Below are 13,991 nucleotides of genomic sequence, written 5' to 3'. Positions count from 1 at the left end.
GGGTTAGGTTAGGGTAGGTTAGGATTAAGGTTTAAGGTTAGGGTAGGGTAGGTCAGGTGAGGTTAGGTTAGGAATCAGGTTACATTTAGGGTAGGTTAGGAATAAGAGTTAAGGTAGGTTAGGGTAGGGAAGGAATAAGGGTTAAGGTTAGGGTAGGGTAGGGAAGGGAAGGAATAAGGGTTAAGGTTAGTGTAGGGTAGGGAAGGAATAAGGGTTACGGTAGGTTAGGGTATGGAAGGAATAAGGGTTAAGGTTAGGGTAGGGTAGGGAAGGAATAAGGGTTAAGGTTAGGGTAGGGTAGGGTAGGGAAGGAATAAGGGTTAAGGTTAGGGTAGGGAAGGGAAGGAATAAGGGTTAAGGTTAGGGTAGGGTAGGGAAGGGAAGGAATAAGGGTTAAGGTTAGTGTAGGGTAGGGAAGGAATAAGGGTTAAGGTAGGTTAGGGTATGGAAGGAATAAGGGTTAAGGTTAGGGTAGGGTAGGGAAGGAATAAGGGTTAAGGTTAGGGTAGGGTAGGGAAGGAATAAGGGTTAAGGTTAGGGTAGGGCAGGGTAGGGAAGGAATAAGGGTTAAGGTTAGGGTAGGAATAAGGGTTAAGGTTAGTGTAGTGTAGATTACGTTAGGAGTAAGGGTTAAGGTTAGGAATAAGTGTTAAATTAGGGTAAGTTAGGAATAAGGGCTAAGGTTAGGGTGGAGTAGGTTAGGTTAGGAATAAGGGTTGAGGTTAGGGTAGGACTAAGGGTTAAGGTTAGGTATGTTTAGGTCAGTTAGGAATAAGGTTTAAGGTTAGGTTAGAAATATAGGTTAAGGTTTAAGGGTTAGGGTTAGGGTAGGTTCGGGTAGGATAGGGTGGGGTAGGAATACAGGTTAAAGTAGGGTAGGAATAAGTGTTAAGGTAGGATCGGGTACTGTGGGGTAGGGTAGGAATAAAGTTTTTTTTTTTTTTTTTTTTACCTTTATTTAACCAGGCAAGTCAGTTAAGAACAAATTCTTATTTTCAATGACGGCCTGGGAACAGTGGGTTAACTGCCTGGGGCAGAACGACAGATTTGTACCTTGTCAGCTCGGGGGTTTGAACTCGCAACCTTCCGGTTACTAGTCCAACGCTCTAACCACTAGGCAACCCTGCCGCCCTGCCGTTAAGGTAGGTTTGGGTAGGAATAGGGGTTAAGGGTAGGGTAGGGTAGGTTAGGAATAAGGGTTAATATAGGTTAGGGTAGGAATAAGGGTTAAGGGTAGGGTAGGGTAGGTTAGGAATAAGGGTTAAGATAGGTTAGGGTAGGAATAAGGGTTAAGGTTAGGGTAGGAATAAGGGTTAAGGTTAGGGTAGGGTAGGGTAGGTTAGGAATAAGGGTTACGATAGGTTAGGGTAGGAATAAGGGTTAAGGTAGATTCGGGTAGGGTAGGGTAGGAATAAGGGTTAAGGTAGGTTCGGGTAGGGTAGGGTAGGAATAAGGGTTAAGGTGGGTTCGGGTAGGGTAGGAATAAGGGTTAAGATAGGTTAGGGTAGGAATAAGGGTTAAGGTTAGAGTAGGAATAAGGGTTATGGTTAGGGTAGGGTAGGAATAAGAGTAAAGATAGGTTAAGGTAGGAAAGGGGTTAAGGGTAGGGTAGGTTAGGAATAAGGGTTAAGATAGGTTAGGGTAGGAATAAGGGTTAAGGTTAGGGTAGGAATAAGGGTTAAGGTAGGTTAGAGTAGGAATAGGGGTTAAGGTTAGGGTAGGAATAGGGGTTAAGGTAGGTTCGGGTAGGAATAGGGGTTAAGGTTAGGGTAGGAATATGAGTTAAGATAGGTTAGGGTAGGAATAAGGGTTAAGGTTAGTGTAGGGTAGGGTAGGAATAAGGGTTAAGGTTAGGGTAGGGTAGGGTAAGAATAAGGGTTAAGGTAGGTTAGGGTAGAAATAAGGGTTAAGATAGGTTAGGGTAGGAATAAGGGTTAAGATATGTTAGGGTAGGAATAAGGGTTAAGGTTAGGGTAGGTTAGGTTAGGTTAAGAATAAGGGGTGAGGTTAGGAATAAGGGTTAAGGTTAGGTTAGGTTAGGAATAAGGGGTGAGGTTAGGAATAAGGGTTAAGGTTAGGATAGGTTAGGAAAAAGGGTTAAGGTTAGGGTAGGGATAGAACAGAAAGTGTACCTTGTGCATCCCAGTGACCTTGGGTATGTAGAAGACAGAGTAGGTTTGGTTCGTATCATTGTTGGCTGTCACTTTGGCCTGACAGGAGGATACATAGAGAGAGAGAGAGAGAGAGAGAGAGAGAGAGAGCGCGAGAGAGAGAGAGAGAGAGAGAGAGAGAGAGAGAGAGAGAGAGAGAGAGAGAGAGAGAGAGAGAGAGAGAGAGGGAGAGGGTGGGGTAGGAATACGGGTTAAGGTAGGGTAGGGTAGGGTAGGAATAAAGGTTAAGGTAGGTTCGGGAAAAGGGGCGGATCCTTAAGTTTATTTTAAGTAAAGCTACTAAGCAACCAAGCTGCTAGGACAGAACAGACCTGGCTGCAACTGCAATTAGCACTGAAGTGTGAAGTGAGAGCTGCCTTTGAATCCCCGTATCCCTGTGGAGAGGTCATTACAATACAGAACCCCATGGATAAGGTTCGGCGTTCCGTCAACAGGACAGTTGTAAATCATGCAGCGCATTGTGTCAAGACCGCAGATTTTAAAGTAACAACAAATATCGGTACATAGAAGTGTCTGCTGAAAGCTTAAATTATTGTTAATATAACTGTTCTGTCCAATTTACAGTAGCTATTACTGCAAAAAATTGCTATGTTATTGTTTGAGAGTTCCTAACAACAAAACACTTTTTTTCAAGGCGATAGGTTTGATATGTTCACCTCTGAAAGTGAAATGTGTACTTACATTCTGAAATATTGCTCTGATTTATCATCCAAAGGGTCCCAGAGATAACATGAAGTGATGTAGGTCCATGTAGCACGTACGATTGATTTGATATTTCCACACGTTCAATTTGCAAACAAAGGAATCTGTGAATATCTCAACCTAAGCGTTGTTTGAACGAGTCAAAACACGTTCGTATGTATTCCTCAGAGATCCTAGAAGGTAACAAGATCACTATTTCTTTAGGGATGTAGTATATCCTATAGGACACCATATCAGAGATCCTAGATGGTAACAAGATCACTATTTCTTTAGGGATGTAGTATATCCTATAGGACACCATATCAGAGATCCTAGATGGTAACAAGATCACTATTTCTTTAGGGATGTAGTATATCCTATAGGACACCATATCAGAGATCCTAGATGGTAACAAGATCACTATTTCTTTAGGGATGTAGTATATCCTATAGGACACCATATTTTGTCAGAGAGCGACGCCTTCATGGCACGCAGATGACGTGGACGGTCATCACTTGAACAACTGTATCTTTATAAGCACCAATCGGGCCAAACAAAGCTGGCTAGATAGCCAATGAGCTGGGCTTCACGGGAGTATCTGGAAACCATGTATTTGTCGTAAAATGTAGCTTCTAACCTTCTAGCTTCTAAGTACGACAGCATGCCTTTTCATTTTGGACAAAAATTACAAGGATATTCAGAGTTATGAAGTTATGAAAACTGGTTGTTTTGTAAATGTTGAACTTATAATATGTCTACTAATACTGGAAAAGCTCAATCAAAGTCCAAGTATACAGATTTGACGATATTCTTGCAGAAAAATGTAATATGAATGCGAATGTCTTCTTCACGATTTGCCCAAATATACCTGGGGACTTCACACTAAAAGTCTTGTTGTTCACTCATACTTCAAGTTATCCATCTGAAACTTCGCACATACAGTCATGGCCAACATTTTGAGAATGACACAAATATTACTTTTCACAAAGTCTGCTGCCTCAGTTTGTATGATGGCAATTTGCATATACTCCAGAATGTTATGAAGAGTGATCAGATGAATTGCAATTAATTGCAAAGTCCCTCTTTGCCATTCAAATGAACTGAATCCCCCAAAAAACATTTCCACTGCATTTCAGCCCTGCCACAAAAGGACCAGCTGACATCATGTCAGTGATTCTCTCATTAACACAGGTGAATGCAAGAATTTTGCGAGACTGTGCCTCAAACCCTAATGTCTACCTGGCCCACCACTCCACCCTGGAGAGAGATGACACACAGCGATACAGACAGAGAGAGAGATGACACACAGACACAGAGAGAGAGAGATGACACACAGAGAAACAGAAAGACAAGATGTGTATGCTGTGTGTTCGTGCGAATGCATACCTCCTCTTTGTGTTCGGCAGGGTCCTCTACATGCACTAGGACCTCTCCCATCCCAGCACTGATGGTCTCCACAGTAAACACACACGGTGTGTGTATGCTGTGTGTGCGTGTGTGTGTACCTCCTCTTTGTGTCCGGCAGGGTCCTCTACATGCACTAGGACCTCTCCCATCCCAGCACTGATGGTCTCCACTGTAAACACACACGGTGTGTGTGTGTGTGTGTGTACCTCCTCTTTGTGTCCGGCAGGGTCCTCTACATGCACTAGGACCTCTCCCATCCCAGCACTGATGGTCTCCACTGTAAACACACACGGTGTGTGTGTGTGTGTGTGTGTGTGTACCTCCTCTTTGTGTCCGGCAGGGTCCTCTACATACACCAGCACCTCTCCCATCCCGGCACTGATGGTCTCCACTGTAAACACAGCCTTCTTCATCACAACGTTACCTACTGGCTCTATACCTGGAGAAAGAGAGAGAGGGAGAGAGAGGGAGAGAGAGGGAGAGAGAGGGAGAGAGAGAGAGAGAGAGAGAGAGAGAGAGAGAGAGAGAGGGAGACTAAGAGAATCAAAGCGACATTGTGATGGGTTACTGCACACTTATATTTTTATATGGTAGTGATGGTGATGATGGTAGTAGTGGGTGGGTGGGTGTGGTGGTGGTGGGGCTGCAGGTAGCCTAGCGGTTAGAGCGTTGGGTCAGTAACCAAGAAGTCGAAAACCTGATCAGACAAGGTGAAAATATTTCGTTGTGCCCTTGAGCAAGGCACTTAACCCTAAATTGCTCCAAGGGCGTTGTACTACGGACCTTGTAAAACAACACCTGTGTATGTGACAAATAAAACATATGTTTGATGTTGATGAACGGTGTACCTGGTCCGTATGCGCAGGCATTCTTGGGGTTGAGTCCAGGGCACAGGGGTGCGCCAGGCTTCAGTTTGGACTTGGGGAACTGGGACAGGTATGTCATCACGGAATGTTCATCTACATTGGGGTCAACGATTTCCTCTGGGGTTATCACCTAGGAAATCAGACCGGACACAATGTTTAGACACACACACACACACAACAGCAGAGGGTGGCAGGAATTGATTTTAAAACAATCCTGACCCCAACCCTACCAGACAGTCACCAGACAGCCATCGCCTCAGACGACCACAATCAGCAAAGAACAAACAGTACAGGTGACTGTCTGGTGTTTGTCTGGTAGGGTTGTGGTCGCCTTCTGTAAAGATGAATAAGAGATAATGAATGGGCTTCTGTCTATTTGAGCTGGACAGTATGTCTAGGTAATCCTGTCTAACACTGCTTTTTATATATATCGCGTAGCAGAACTGTATAAGTGTTGTTCTCCACTTTCTGGATGACCGAGTTTTGAAGTCAGTGGAATTAGAATATGATAGCTAAGGAGATAGCGAAAACACCAGTCTGGATTACATCTTTAAACTAAGGGCAACCATGGCATCCGTGACAGAGAGGGAGAAGCGTCCATCCATGTACATGGGTAAGATAGTCTAGACTAACTACATTTTCGGATATTACACATTTCTAATTTAGTCAGAAAGTCATTTTCATTTCAAGTTAAAGTGTACTGTTAGCTAGCTAATGTTAGTTGACTGGCTCACAAGCTAATGTGTATGATCTGTGTAGTAATATTATGTGTATCTCAGAGCCATTTGCTTTGCTAGTTATAGCCTAATGATAGCTAGCTAACATTGAACATGGTTGGTTAGTTGTAGATTCATGCAGGATAGTAACATCATACATTCGGATTATGGTTCATTGTTTACCCAGCTACATGTCTTAACAAAATACTCCACTATCTGTCTGTAAAAAGGCGTAATTAAATTGTTACCAGCAGCAGTTAGTCACCATCGCTCTGGATAAAATACAAACAGCCTAACCAGCTCTGCTAGGTCCAGTAAAATGGTCAGAGTGGGGTGTTTTCTCATTATGTGTAGCCAACGTTAGACAATTGGCTTGGGTAATTGACTGCTGTTGTTAGGTCAGAACGAGCGGATCAACCCTACTCCTCGGCCAGAGCGTCCAGTGTGTGCTCTGAACGCTCCTTAAAGAGACGGGCGGGGCAAAAGATTAAGAATTAATTAAGCAATGCTGAGTGTAGACAAAGAAGAGCTCTCCAGTAGGTGTACCAAAATATTCAAAGGCCATTTTCCCAAAAGAGAGGTTACAAGTACATCAACTTTCAAAGCAAAATGACTTTCCCATTGTTCCTCAACTGTAGTGTATGATATATAATTTTCTAACTCTGAGTCTCTACTTGTATCCCATGTTAAAAACACCATTCGACTGGTCGGTAGCCATATCTATGAAAATACCAAAGTTCCAAAGGCTGGGTGTAATAGAGTGTATAAGAGGTCATACAATAAGTTTTGTAGTGATGTTGTTGATGTAAAACATATTTGTTGGTAATGAGGAGCAACCAGACGCTGAACTTGACACATTTATAAAATTGTTTATCCCAGTTACTAATATTCATGCACTGATAAAGAAAATGACTGAAAAAATAGTTAAAAGTCCCTGTGGATTGATGAGGAATTGAAAAATGGTTGAGAGGGATGAGGCAAAAGGTATGGCAAATAAGTCTGGCTGCACAATCGATTGGAAAACATCCTGCAAACGGAGAAATCATGTGACTGAATAAAAAGAAGAAGAAACTACACTTTGAATGAATCGATATTGATATTGATATTGATATATGATCATTGACGTGATCAGCAAACTGAGGACATGCCAGCAACAAACGCCGACACTACACATCCAAGTATTTCTGACCAAATTAGGAAAGACAAGCATTGTACTTTTGAATTCCGCGAAGTGAGTGTGGAAGAGGTGTCTATCAACAATGACAAGCCACTGGGGTCTGACAACTTGGATGGAAAATGACTGAGGATAATAGTAGACAATATGGCCACTCCTATCTGCCATATTTAAATATAAACCTACTAGAAAGTGTGCGTCCTCAGGCCTGGAGGGAAGCTAAAGTCATTCCGCTACCTCAGAATAGTAAAGCCCCCTTTACTGGCTCAAATAGCTGACCAATCAGCCTGTTACCAACCCTTAGTAAACCTCTGGAAGAAATGGTGTCTGGCCAGATACAATGCTATTTTACAGTCAACAAATTGACAACAGACTTTCAGCTTAATCGGAGGACATTCAACAAGCACAGCACTTACAAATGACTGATGATTGATGGCTGAGAGAAATTGATGATAAAAAGATTATTGGGGTATAGTTTTGTTAGACTTCAGTGCAGCTTGTGACATTATCAATCATAGTCTGCTGCTGGAAAAACTGATGTGTTATGGCTTTACACCCCCTGCTATATTGTGGATAAAGATTTACCTTTCTAACAGAACTCAGAGGGTGTTCTTTAATGGAAGCCTCTCCAACATAATCGAGGTAGAAGCAGGAATTCCCAGGGCAGCTGTCTAGGCCCCTTACTTGTTCAATCTTTACTAATGACATGTCACTGGCTTTGAGTAAAGCCCATGTGTCTATGTACAGTTGGAAGTCAGAAGTTTACATACACTTAGGTTGGAGTCGTTAAAAATCATTTTTCAACCACTCCACACATTTCTTGTTAACAAACTATAGTTTCGGCAAGTTGGTTAGGACATCTACTTTGTGCATAACACAAATAATTGTTCCAACAATTGTTTACAGACAGATTATTTCAATTATAATTCACTGCATCACAATTCCAGTGGGTCAGAAGTTTACATACACTAAGTTGACTGTGCCTTTAAACAGTTTGGAAAATTCCAGAAAATTATGTCATGGCTTTAGAAGCTTCTGATAGGCTAATTGACATAATTTGAGTCAATTGGAGGTGTACTTGTGGATGTATTTCAAGGCCTACCTTCAAACTCAGTGCCTCTTTGCTTGGCATCATGGGAAATTCAAAAGAAATCAACCAAGACCCAAGAAAAAGAATTACAGACCTCCACAAGTCTGGTTCATCCTTGGGAGCAATTTACAAACGCCTGAAGGTACCACGTTCATCTGTACAAACAATAGTACGCAAGCATAAACATCATAGGACCACGCAGCCGCCATACCGCTCGGGAAGAAGATGCGTTCTGTCTCCTAGAGATGAACGTACTTTGGTGCGAAAAGTGCAAATAAATCCCAGAACAACAACAAATGACCTTGTGCAGATGCTGGAGTTTCTATATCCACAGGAAAACAAGTTCTATATCGACATAACCTGAAAGGCCGCTCAGCAAGGAAGAAGCCACTGTTCCAAAACCAACATAAAAAAGCCAGACTATGTAGAAGCAACTGTACATGAGGACAAAGATCATACTTTTTGGAGAAATGTCTTCCGGTCTGATGAAACAAAAATACAACTGTTTGGCCATAATGACCATCGTTATGTTTGGAGGAGAAAGGGGGAAGCTTGCAAGCTGAAGAACACCATCCCAACCATGAAGCACGGGGGTGGCATCATCATGTTGTGGGGGTGCTTTGCTGCAGGAGGGACTGGTGCACTTCACAAAATTGATGGCTTCATGAGGCAGGAAAATGATGTGGATATATTGAAGCAACATCTCAGGGCATCAGTCAGGAAGTTAAAGCTTGGTAGCAAATGGGTCTTCCAAATGGACAATGACCACAAGCACACTTCCAAAGTTGTGGCAAAATGGCTTAAGGACAACAAAGTCAAGGTATTGGAGTGGCCATCACAAAGGACCTGACCTCAATCCTATAGAAAATTTGTGGGCAGAACTGAAAAAGCATGTGCGAGCAAGGAGGCCTACAAACCTGACTCAAACCTGACTCAGTTACACCAGCTCTGTCAGGAGGAATGGGATAAAATTCACCCAACTTATTGTGGGAAGCTTGTGGAAGGCTATCCAAAACGTTTGACCCAAGTTAAACAATGTAAAGGCAATGCTACCAAATACTAATTGAGTGTATGTAAACTTCTGATCCACCGGGGAATGTGATGAAAGAAATAAAAGCTGAAATAAATGATTCTCTCTACTATTATTCTGACATTTTACATTCTTAAAATAAAGTGGTGATCCTAACTGACCTAAGACAGGGAATTTTTACTTGGATTAAATGTCAGGAATTGTGAAAAACTGAGTTTAAATGTACTTTGGCTGAGGTGTACGCAAACATCCGACTACAACTGAATGTGGATGACTCAAAACTATACACTTCAGCTACTGCAGTGACTGAAATGACTGCAGCACTTCAAAGAGCAGTTAGTTTCAGAATGGGTGGCAAGGAATAAGTTGGTCCTAAATATTTTGAAAAATAAAGAATTGTATTGGGACAAATCATTCACTAAACCCTTAACCTCAACTAAATATTGTAATGAATAATGTAGAATTTGAGCAAGTTGAGGAGACTAAACCCGGGATTGTAAACTGTCATGGTCAAAACAGAAATACTTTTGAACATTTAAAAAAGGCAAATTGTATTCATTTAACACCATCCAACCCCACCTACTGGTGGATAAACTGGGGAATTAGGGTGTCAACTCTCTACTGGTGGATAAGCTGGGGAATTAGGGTGTCAACTCTCTACTGGTGGATAAACTGGTGAATTAGGGTGTCAACTCTCTACTGGTGGATAAGCTGGTGAATTAGGGTGTCAACTCTCTACTGGTGGATAAACTGGGGAATTAGGGTGTCAACTCTCTACTGGTGGATAAACTGGTGAATTAGGGTGTCAACTCTCTACTGGTGGATAAGCTGGGGAATTAGGGTGTCAACTCTCTACTGGTGGATAAGCTGGTGAATTAGGGTGTCAACTCTCTACTGGTGGATAAGCTGGGGAATTAGGGTGTCAACTCTCTACTGGTGGATAAGCTGGGGAATTAGGGTGTCAACTCTCTACTGGTGGATAAGCTGGGGAATTAGGGTGTCAACTCTCTACTGATCAAGTGAATAAATAGTTTCCTTGTTTCTCAACAAGTGAAGTTCAACTCCGCCATCTCGACATTTAGAATGGTGAATCAGGGAGCCCCTCAAGGTTGCGCACTTTCACCAATACTGTACACAAAACGATTGTCAAGCCTCTGACGCAGCCCACACATTTTTTACATTTGCATTTGACAAAGCTTTTGTGGGTTTCCTTCACCCAGACCAAGCCTCTCCTCAAGGTTTTGACAGAGAAACGGCAACATTGGTCCAGTGGTCTGCAGATAAGTCTCTTGAAATAAATGTTAAGAAAACAAAAGAGATGGAAAGTGATTTCGGATGGAACAAAAGACCTCTACAAAGATCAATGGGGAATCGATAGAATGACCACGTACCTGTGACTCGATAGAATGACCACGTACCTGGGAATCGATAGAATGACCACGTACCTGTGACTCGATAGAATGACCACGTACCTGGGAATCGATAGAATGACCACGTACCTGGGACTCGATAGAATGACCACGTACCTGGGACTCGATAGAATGACCACGTACCTGGGAATCGATAGAATGACCACGTACCTGGGACTCGATAGAATGACCACGTACCTGGGAATCGATAGAATGACCACGTACCTGGGACTCGATAGAATGACCACGTACCTGGGACTCGATAGAATAACCACGTACCTGGGACTCGATAGAATGACCACGTACCTGGGAATCGATAGAATGACCATGTACCTGGGAATCGATAGAATGACCACGTACCTGGGACTCGATAGAATGACCACGTACCTGGGACTCGATAGAATGACCACGTACCTGGGACTCGATAGAATGACCACGTACCTGGGAATCGATAGAATGACCACGTACCTGGGAATCGATAGAATGACCACGTACCTGGGAATCGATAGAATGACCACGTACCTGGGAATCGATAGAATGACCACGTACCTGGGAATCGATAGAATGACCACGTACCTGGGACTCGATAGAATGACCACGTACCTGGGACTCGATAGAATGACCACGTACCTGGGAATCGATAGAATGACCACGTACCTGGGACTCGATAGAATGACCACGTACCTGGGACTCGATAGAATGACCACGTACCTGGGACTCGATAGAATGACCACGTACCTGGGAATCGATAGAATGACCACGTACCTGGGAATCGATAGAATGACCACGTACCTGGGAATCGATAGAATGACCACGTACCTGGGAATCGATAGAATGACCACGTACCTGGGACTCGATAGAATGACCACGTACCTGGGAATCGATAGAATGACCACGTACCTGGGAATCGATAGAATGACCACGTACCTGGGAATCGATAGAATGACCACGTACCTGGGAATCGATAGAATGACCACGTACCTGGGACTCGATAGAATGACCACGTACCTGGGACTCGATAGAATGACCACGTACCTGGGAATCGATAGAATGACCACGTACCTGGGACTCGATAGAATGACCACGTACCTGGGACTCGATAGAATGACCACGTACCTGGGAATCGATAGAATGACCACGTACCTGGGACTCGATAGAATGACCACGTACCTGGGACTCGATAGAATGACCACGTACCTGGGACTCGATAGAATGACCACGTACCTGGGAATCGATAGAATGACCACGTACCTGGGAATCGATAGAATGACCACGTACCTGGGAATCGATAGAATGACCACGTACCTGGGAATCGATAGAATGACCACGTACCTGGGACTCGATAGAATGACCACGTACCTGGGAATCGATAGAATGACCACGTACCTGGGAATCGATAGAATGACCACGTACCTGGGAATCGATAGAATGACCACGTACCTGGGAATCGATAGAATGACCACGTACCTGGGACTCGATAGAATGACCACGTACCTGGGACTCGATAGAATGACCACGTACCTGGGAATCGATAGAATGACCACGTACCTGGGACTCGATAGAATGACCACGTACCTGGGACTCGATAGAATGACCACGTACCTGGGACTCGATAGAATGACCACGTACCTGGGACTCGATAGAATGACCACGTACCTGGGAATCGATAGAATGACCACGTACCTGGGACTCGATAGAATGACCACGTACCTGGGACTCGATAGAATGACCACGTACCTGGGAATCGAAATAGACAAACTGAAATGACAGTGCATTTGCAAAGATAAAGAAATTGCAAAAGATCATGTTTTTACTTAAACTGAATCATTTTAATGCCGACGGTTATATCTTACAAATCTTCTATAAGTCTGTCCTGCAGAGTGGGCTCTCCTTTGGTCTGATATGTGTGTTCGGAAAAATTCGAGTGCAACACCAAGTCAAGCTTCAGGGATTGATTAAGACGGTGGGAAGGATAATTGTTATAGATCAAGAATCAGCCAACAACCTGTACACAAAACTCATCCTCCTAAAACTTTTACAGGACAGTACTCATCCCCTTCACTCAGGACTCATCCTCCTAAAACTTTTACAGGACAACACTCATCCCCTTCACTCAAAACTCATCCTCCTAAAACTTTTACAGGACAGCACTCATCCCATTCACTCAAAACTCATCCTCCTAAAACTTGAAAGCATTTCACAGGACAGCACTCATCCCATTCACTCAGAACTCATCCTCCTAAAACTTGAAAGCATTTCACAGGACAGCATTCATCCCATTCACTCAGAACTCAAATTATTTTGTGTAGTTTGTGTTTTCATGTTTTATGTACTGTAGTTTTAAGCACATGACCAAATTAAGTTGATCTGAATCTGAATAACAACAGTAGCTAAAATGGGGAGAAGTCTGTCCATAATAAAGCGCTGCTCTGCCTTCTTAACAACACTATTAACAAGGCAGGTCCTACAGGCCCTAGTTTCTACCTTCTTAACAACACTACCAACAAGGCAGGTCCTACAGGCCCTAGTTTCTACCTTCTTAACAGCACTATCAACAAGGCAGGTCCTACAGGCCCTAGTTTCTACCTTCTTAACAGCACTATTAACAAGACAGGTCCTACAGGCCCTAGTTTCTACCTTCTTAACAGCACTATCAACAAGGCAGGTCCTACAGGCCCTAGTTTCTACCTTCTTAACAGCACTATTAACAAGACAGGTCCTACAGGCCCTAGTTTCTACCTTCTTAACAACACTATCAACAAGGCAGGTTCTACAGGCCCTAGTTTCTACCTTCTTAACAGCACTATTAACAAGACAGGTCCTACAGGCCCTAGTTTCTACCTTCTTAACAACACTATCAACAAGGCAGGTCCTACAGGCTCTAGTTTCTACCTTCTTAACAACACTATCAACAAGGCAGGTCCTACAGGCCCTAGTTTTTACCTTCTTAACATCACTATCAACAAGGAGGGTCCTACAGGCCCTAGTTTCTACCTTCTTAACAACACTATCAACAACGCAGGTCCTACAGGCCCTAGTTTTTACCTTCTTAACAACACTATCAACAAGGCAGGTTCTACAGGCCCTAGTTTCTACCTTCTTAACAGCACTATTAACAAGACAGGTCCTACAGGCCCTAGTTTCTACCTTCTTAACAACACTATCAACAAGGCAGGTCCTACAGGCCCTAGTTTCTACCTTCTTAACAACACTATCAACAAGGCAGGTCCTACAGGCCCTAGTTTCTACCTTCTTAACAACACTATCAACAAGGCAGGTCCTACAGGCCCTAGTTTTTACCTTCTTAACATCACTATCAACAAGGAGGGTCCTACAGGCCCTAGTTTTTACCTTCTTAACATCACTATCAACAAGGCAGGTCCTACAGGTCCTAGTTTCTACCTTAACATCACTATCAACAAGGCAGGTCCTACAGGCCCTAGTTTC

General features: G+C 43.2%; 1 protein-coding gene across 2 annotated transcripts in view; it reads right to left on the bottom strand.

Moving 5' to 3' along the window:
• LOC110516429 (filamin-A) overlaps nt 1-13,991 on the bottom strand; it is a 161,342-nt gene that overhangs the window by 115,723 nt on the left and 31,628 nt on the right. For both annotated transcript variants that reach the window (XM_090185605.1, XM_090185606.1), the window contains exons 4-6: nt 5,108-5,255; nt 4,580-4,698; nt 2,133-2,210 (exon numbers count right to left, since the gene is read on the bottom strand). In XM_090185605.1, coding sequence (XP_090041731.1) covers nt 2,133-2,210; nt 4,580-4,698; nt 5,108-5,255 — 345 coding nt within the window. The remainder of the gene's footprint in view (nt 1-2,132; nt 2,211-4,579; nt 4,699-5,107; nt 5,256-13,991) is intronic.

This window comes from Oncorhynchus mykiss, chromosome 9, assembly GCF_057628025.1.
Source record: "Oncorhynchus mykiss isolate SJ-2025 chromosome 9, ASM5762802v1, whole genome shotgun sequence".
Taxonomy (NCBI): Eukaryota; Metazoa; Chordata; class Actinopteri; order Salmoniformes; family Salmonidae; genus Oncorhynchus; species Oncorhynchus mykiss.
This window is presented reverse-complemented; position numbering and strand designations above follow the sequence as displayed.